Source organism: Pinus tabuliformis, chromosome 2_2 (genome assembly GCF_031772625.1).
Source record: "Pinus tabuliformis cultivar Carrire ecotype Pingquan chromosome 2_2, CPIR1, whole genome shotgun sequence".
Lineage (NCBI taxonomy): Eukaryota > Viridiplantae > Streptophyta > Pinopsida > Pinales > Pinaceae > Pinus > Pinus tabuliformis.
Genome location: NC_142300.1, coordinates 466,755,763 through 466,763,474, shown reverse-complemented (window position 1 = coordinate 466,763,474; position 7,712 = coordinate 466,755,763). Strand labels below are relative to the sequence as shown.

At 38.0% G+C, this 7,712-nt stretch overlaps 1 protein-coding gene across 1 annotated transcript; it reads left to right on the top strand.

The window, feature by feature from the left end:
* Positions 1-2,960: 2,960 nt before the first annotated feature.
* Positions 2,961-5,396, top strand: LOC149193328 (nematode resistance protein-like HSPRO2). The gene has a single exon (XM_089404830.1). The coding sequence runs from the start codon at positions 4,363-4,365 to the stop codon at positions 5,047-5,049; it is 687 nt and encodes a 228-aa protein (XP_089260956.1). The 5' UTR covers positions 2,961-4,362; the 3' UTR covers positions 5,050-5,396.
* Positions 5,397-7,712: the final 2,316 nt, after the last annotated feature.

The following is a 7,712-nucleotide window of genomic DNA, read 5'->3' as shown; positions in this document are numbered from 1 at the left end:
GGCGGTTAAAAAACAATATCGTCTGACAGACTCTTTCTGGATCTTTAAGGAAAAAAAAACAAAACTATGGATCTTTATTAAATAGGCAAAAGTATTTCATACTTGGATTTGAAACACTATAAATATTTTACTAAAAAGGAAAAATAATTAATATTTAAAATAGGAGATAAGGTTCTTAAGCTTTTGATTTTGATTTTTCTGGCTTATTTTTTATATATGGATTCTTCTTGTATTTAAATCGTCCTATTCTAACCGAACCGAATCTGTAACTTTTTGTATATACGTTTTTCCAATTCCATAAAATATTGCATTTTTAACTTTACGATATCAATTTTTTCATAAAATATTTTGAACTTGAGATAAATGAAATTATAAAATACAATTAAAAAAAACATAAATTTTTTTATTTAACTTATAGCCGAATATTGCGGCAATGGTCAACCCAAGCCATGACTGTATGTATATTAAATGCATAATAGTAAAATAATGCGGATGTAGCCAAAAACAATAACTACGATGACTGTAAAGCCACGACTAGGGAAGGCTATCTAATTATTATGATATGTAATTATTATATTTGTTAAATTAATGTTCTGAATTGATTTGTTTTTGTTTTTTATTTTTTAATTAGATTTTAATGGGTGTTATTTTGATAAATATCTGTAGTATAATAGTTTTAATGGTTAGTTTAATTGGCTGAATTCCTGTTGCTAAGTACGGTAGCTAGTTGGGAGGTTATGGAGTTAAATATCATCTCCTTCAAGCCTTTGAGGTTAGGCCTGTTTGTTTGGCTTACGGGTAGATCTTTTGGTTGATCTGTCTAGATTTCCCGAAGGGTAGATTCTTTCTGGTTGCTTAGATTTTCTTATGGATGTAGCGGCCACCCAATCGGTAAACAAACCTTAAAAAAAAATAAGTGTAGTATAATTAATAAAGTTTTATTGTTGTTTTATTTTTTAAATAAGTATTTACCATTTTTTTAAGAGTTGTAAGTTTAAATTGTGTAATTTATTATTGTGTTTTTCTAAGAATTTTTTAAAAATACATGTTAAACCATATAAAAAACAATTATAATTTAATGTAAAATTAACTCAAATAAATATAGCTCATCAAAAAGGTAGCTAACCCCACGAGGCTTCACTGGGGGAGCAATACCATATCACATGCATTCATATTGGGGGATATTTATTAAGGAAAAAACAACATAATATATGGGGGATATATAGGGGGTAAAGGGTTTTTATATTGGCAGGTATAGAAAATGGAGTTCAAAGTTAACGAAAAAATATAAAGGGATATAAAAAATGTTAATGAAAAAATGGATACTTACAATATCTAGTGAAAGTAGGGGTTTTTTAAATTGGGAAGGTGTATCGGGTTCGTATTGGTAGGGGTTAAATAATGTTATTTTTAGAGGTATTTTCCAATTTAGTGAAATTAAGGGTATTGTTTATATGCCATGAATGCACGTGATATGTTAGAGGTTCATTAAGTGAATCCCCCATGGTTAACTCTTCCAAATGTTATTATTTCAATTACACCCCCTAGACATCATTTCCATAGTTTACACATAGCAATTATATCGGGTGGACACCATTTAATTATATGTATCATTTTCTTTCTTTTCATTTTATAAATTTGTTGAGATATGTATTTTTTTCTCTTTATACTAGAGGAATTGAAAAAGTGCTACCACTATAACTCCCAAGTTCATTTAAGTGAACTAGGCCCCTAGCACAATGCTCATATAAGTAAAGGGATTTTAACCTAAAACTTATTGGAACATAATACTTCATTTTCATTATCCCCAATGTACACTTTAATTTTAAATTAATTTGGAGATTTTAAATCTATTTAGATATTCAAAATTGTAATTTCAACAACAATTTACGAGTTCAAACTCTAATAAATATTAAATAATCCTAAACTCTAATAAATATTAAACAAACCTAACACTGAATGATAAATATTTCCATGATTATATTCCATTATTAATGTTTTATATTATCTAGATTTTTACTATCTTATATTGGTTTTATATAGCTATAATCTAACTCTTTTATGTAATAGTTCGTTTCCATACATTTTGTTTCAAATTTTTTAAAAATTTATTATAATCATAAATTTAAATTACGTATTTTATACCATCCAATTGATTTAATACTTTTTTAGAATGCTCAATCAATTTATAGCTTTAAAAACACATTTTAAATAACAAATAGTCCTAATCTAACCCTAAATTGTATGGCTAATTATTTGAAAAGAGAAAAGCTATAACAAAAAGGTCAGAAAACACAATTATAAATACCATTCTCTTGCCATTGATTCTCTCTTCTCCTTTGGTAAAGACGAGTAGCGACATTCGAAATTTTTAATAGAAGTGTTATAGTGGCAGAATTGTTCACCTTTTTCTTTAATTTCATTTTAGTGTTTCACATTCTCGCTTCCTTGGTGCAGACGCGTAGTGGCATTAGAAATTGGAAATTCCCCATGAAGGTGCTATGGTGGGAGAATTGCTCTACCTGTCTTTAATTTCAGCATTTGGCAAGTTAGAAATAATTAATTCCTACTTGTCTATGGTTGTAATTCTCCATTTGAGGAGTTTGTTCCTACATAGTAGGAATTTAGTTTCTCCTAGTTTAGTGTGTGGTTGAGAGAATCTCTCAACCACACTACTGTAGGTCTAAGATAGAATTCCTATCTTGAGACTATTGATTGTATAAATATGTGTGTAATTTCCTCATTCATAATATAGAATATATTGTTGTGTGCTATTTTATCTTGGTATCAGAGCGTCAGAGCCCGTGAGGGCCTGGGCCCTTCGCCCCTCCTGGGCCACGGAAATAAAAGAGGATATTTTGTTTAATTTTTTATTTTTTTTAAGTCTGTCCATTGAGCAATTTTCTAAGTTTTTGTGAGCATTTTCTACTCTCGCCAGTCAGTGAACACAACTTGTTTTTTTGGTGAATGCTACCTGCATTGGATCGTTACAGTAGGTGGTAGGGCGGATCTGTTGTAGGGTCGATCCGCTGCATCTTGATGGAAGGTCGATCCAACGATTCAAGGTCTGAGGACTTTCTGTAACCTTAAAAAAGTGAAAGCTGGGAAGAACTATACGCCTGGGAAGCAGAGTCAGGCTCGTTGTTTCTTAGATCCAACGTTTGCAGCTGAATAACCCAGGATTTCCCATTGAGCTGTTGCAGAATTCGGGTCTTGTCCAGAATCCAGGGGATCGCTGCGGTGAATAATGGGCAAGGTCTATTGACCTGAGAGCAGCGGATCTGGTGCGGTGAGCGTCGAGATGTGATTTGCTGCAGAAGGAGACGAAGGTGATTCACGAAGTTGAGACTCGACACCATTGAAATGATGGCAGAAGAAAAGGTTGAAGGATCATTAGTTCAAAATTATAGTAGATCGGAGGATTTGATCTAAAAAGGAGCTGTGCGGTTCGAGCTCGTCTGGGGTTGCTATGCGCAAGGATAAAAGCCCAGTTTTTTGGCATAAAGATATTTGATTTTGGCGAGATTTTGTTTAATCCGGGTTTCAAGTTTGCATTTTTTTTTTGGAATTTGGGGTTTAAATTCAGGACCGGATGCTTTACTCTTTTTTGTTTATGATGGATCCTGGAGGGGATCATATCTTCTATGTACACACAAGCGGCGATGGTGTAGCTCATCTATTCGTGCGGTGGTGGTCGTGAATCATCTCGGATCTGCCCATAGCTCAATGTCGGTGGTGCCTGTTGGTGCATGTTCATGCACATCGGATGTGTGCTGAGCTCCACCTATGTGAGAGAGATGATGACTACATGAGGAGTGCTAGCTGCATGAGAGTTGTGGACCATGTTTTGAGTGAACTGTATCGGCAGGTAAGTGATTTGTTCTGCGTGTGGAGATCCAGTTGTGTTGCCTGCAACTTTAAGGTTTGGATATGCTACTGATGAGATCCCTGAGCTGATGCCCTGACCCATGTGCTGGCTACCAAGCTGGGAGTGAAGCTCACCAAGATCAGAAAGAATGGAACCTCCCCCTGTTTGTGGCCTGCACGGGAGCTTTGAAATTGGCCACGAGGCAAGGAGGTCACAAACGTAAAGGATGATGATGGTGGCATTCTCAAACCCCATAATCCAGCAGGAGTAGGTACAATGAACAGGTTGTGAAGCCAGTGTTGCAGGGTCTTGAAATGAGTTTTCGCTTGGTATCCTCCATTCTCTGCGATTCCAGGCCCTATGTCAACAAAGAGGAATGGGCCAAGCGCCTCGAATCGTTGATTGGAGATCATTTGGAGCTTATTTCCATGATTTGTCAAGATGATCATTTCGCACCCACGGTATAGTTGGCCGTTAGCAGCGATATTCTCGGGATGGGCGTTGCGCAAGAAGTATGGCAATGGCCCGGGGCATTGGCCATGGTGAGCAGGTCCAGCGAGGAGAGCCTGCTCCCGAGGTTGGCCACATGGAAGAGGGCTGAGAATCTGGTGGGCAGAATAGGGCTCGTTATAGAGTGCCATATGCAGAGGGTGCCTTTTAATCTTGGTTTAGGTGAGCCTAATCTCCGCAGAAAGCCCATCTTGGACTACGATCAGGTCTGTCAGCTGAGCTACGTTTGTTCTCTGAAGCAAACACTCGCACAGGGAAACGGAGAGGACAACACGGTGTGCACCGCGCACGAGATATTGGAGTGCTGGCTGTTCTCGGCAGGGATGATGGTGAACATAATAGAGGAGAAAGTGAACACCGAAGATTTGGAAGGCACCGCTAAAGATAGCTGGGTTGTGGAAAGGACATGGAAGTTGTTGGCAGAGACTACTAATTTGTTGTTATTGATGGATCCGGATGATTTCCTGTGGTTAAAGAAACAGCTAGCTATGGATAGCTTGACAGGCACCTATTGCCTCCACTCCAGGGCGCTGAGGGACTTGACGAGGGCGTGCAAGAACCTGAGCCACTTGGTGCCAAGAGTTGTCCAGGTGGAAGCCGATCAGAAGGGCGGGCCACGTCTTCAAGATGCAGAAAGCAATTGTGATGAAGGTGCTGATAGAGGCTACTAAGGATAAGGTGCAGAGAACACTTGAGATAAGGCAGCTGGTGGAGGCTGCTGAAAAAAGGATGCAGAAATCATTTGTAAAGGAGGAGGCTGTGACTGTTGCACTGGCAGAAGAGGAGACTGCTGAACTTGTGGAGCAGGAAGCGAACCAGACACTAATGAAGCAGTTGTTGCATTAGGAACTCTGATCCAAGGAGCGACAGCACTCCATTTCCTCTGGCATTGTCCACTTTGACTGTTTTGTGACCTTACTGTAATAATACTTTCTCCCATCTGCTATTGTGAAATCCTTCCAATCTGTGGATGCATCTGCCCACTCAATCAGACTCAGCAATTCAAATGGTTTTTCCCAACTTGATTGCCTTGTCTTTTTGTTGTAAAAATATCTTTTCCTCCACTATAAATTCCTTGTGGACGATTAGAGACATCATTTTGACTATCTGCTGAAGGGATCGGTGATACAGACTGCATCAAAATCTGTGGAGCTTGAGTAGGAGTTTGGCTTGAAGGTGGATTTGCACTGAGCGAGCTTTGCTATTGTCGAAATGTATTTTTTTTTTTTTAATTCTCTGATGATGTTGCAATATATTGATTAAGTGTCATGACAATAAAACTAGTTGTAATTTAAGTGACATTAGTATGACCAACTATTGTCACAATGCTGAGTGTGTTGGAACTGGTCATTCCAACACTAAGCAAATTTGCAGGGAATGGTGAACACATGACAGTGAAAACGACATCAATTGGAGCTACATCAGAGATTGGAGGATGATCGAGATCGTGTTGTAGATTGTTAGTGAGCATGAGGCAGTATGCTTGAAAACAGTGACTAGCCTTGATACTGTGAGTAGGGGAAGTAGCATTATGTTGTGATGCCAGGAGAATTGGATATTGAAATGTGATGGAGGATTGGACAGTGGAGTCCTGGATTATTGTTCTTGAAGGGAAAATTGTGTTCTCTTCGTGTGGCTATGAGTGCCTATGTTCCGGTTGCATTATCAGTGGACCCCTCACAGATGAGGTAAAGGAGCAACGACAACATTTATGGTGGACAGCAAAATAGATGTTTGTTTAAGTTAGTGTGGTTTGTGGAATAGACTCCCTAGCATGTTATAAGCAAGTCTAGTTGTTGTAATGGTCATTGTTTGTACCCAGAAACTCCAAAATGTGGAATGAAATGTAAGTTTTAAAGGCATCTGAAAGTTCATGGTGATCTTAAAACCACTTTGTAATGGTTTATGGTCAGCCTGAAACCATCTTTTGTCACTGTAAAGTGAGGGTTGGTGGTGAGCCAGAAACCATCTATAGAGTTTTTGTCACTGAAGTGCTTTTGTGACCAGCTTGCCTTTGTGGCAGAATCGCCTCTGTGGCTTGAGGTGCCTTTGTGGCCGGGTGTGCACGAGAGTTTTGTGCTCAATTGAGCAGGTGGACTGCAGAACACCTGGCTCGGACTCAGATGATTTTTTAATTTTCTGAGTAGAAGGGGATTGGCACGCTTTTCGCACTGACAGTCGCGCCAGGATGCGCAACTGGCGCGTCTGTTAGGCCATTAATAGCGCCACTGTGCCAAAATACCATACTGGTGTGGAATTTTACAGAAAGATCGCACCAATTCACCTTCAAGGGGATCCGCGGGAATCCTCATCTTCGTTTGACAATTTGCGAGAGGATGCAGATCGGAGAAGTTGTGGATCTGTCCGAGGAAGGCAGATTGTGTTTTGGAGGTTCTGTACATGCAATTCGCCTGATGGTGGTGGATTTGACTATCATGACAAATAGTCATTAAGGGGGGGAGTTAGAAATAATTAATTCCTACTTGTCTATGGTTTTAATTCTCCATTTGAGGAGTTTGTTCCTACATAATAGGAATTTAGTTTCTCCTAGTTTAGTGTGTGGTTGAGAGAATCTCTCAACCACACTACTGTAGGTCTAAGATAGAATTCCTATCTTGAGACTATTGATTGTATAAATATGTGTGTAATTTCCTCATTCATAATATAGAATATATTGCTGTGTGCTATTTTATCTTGGCATTTTGGCTTCGATTGTGTTTTTACTTGGAAAGAATTCACTCTCATTGTCTTTTGACTTCACTCTCATTGTATTTTGACCATTGCACATTCGCATTAGTACTTCACTGCCTTCACGATAGCCATGCCATTTATTTGGCTTGAATAATTGGATTGCGAGTTTGCGAGTTTTCTTTTACGTTGATCTTGGCTCGATTAATTGGGAGATTAGAGTTAACAAACACCGTCGTTATTGCCACAAAAGGACGAGTTATTAATTCATTGAAATAACTGAGAGTTCGATTGCTCCACCATGCATGCCAACGGGATAACCCACAATTCAAATGGTTTAGAAGAATTAGGAATGAAATGTAACAGTGGATCATGTAAGTTTGCATATCCTTATGAATGGTAACACATAGCTTTGGTGAGTGGCACTGAAGTTGTTAGATAGAAAATTATACTGAATTATATTCAAAATAAAAGGGTTGATTTAGTGTAAATTGGTTCGATGATGTCGTAAGAAATTTAAGAGTATAATGGTTTGATGATTTTATTTTTTATTTTTATTAGATTGACATGATGTTATTTTAACACATATAAATAAGTCTAAAGATGAATTTTTTCTAATTTAAAAAACAAGAAATTGACATGAAGT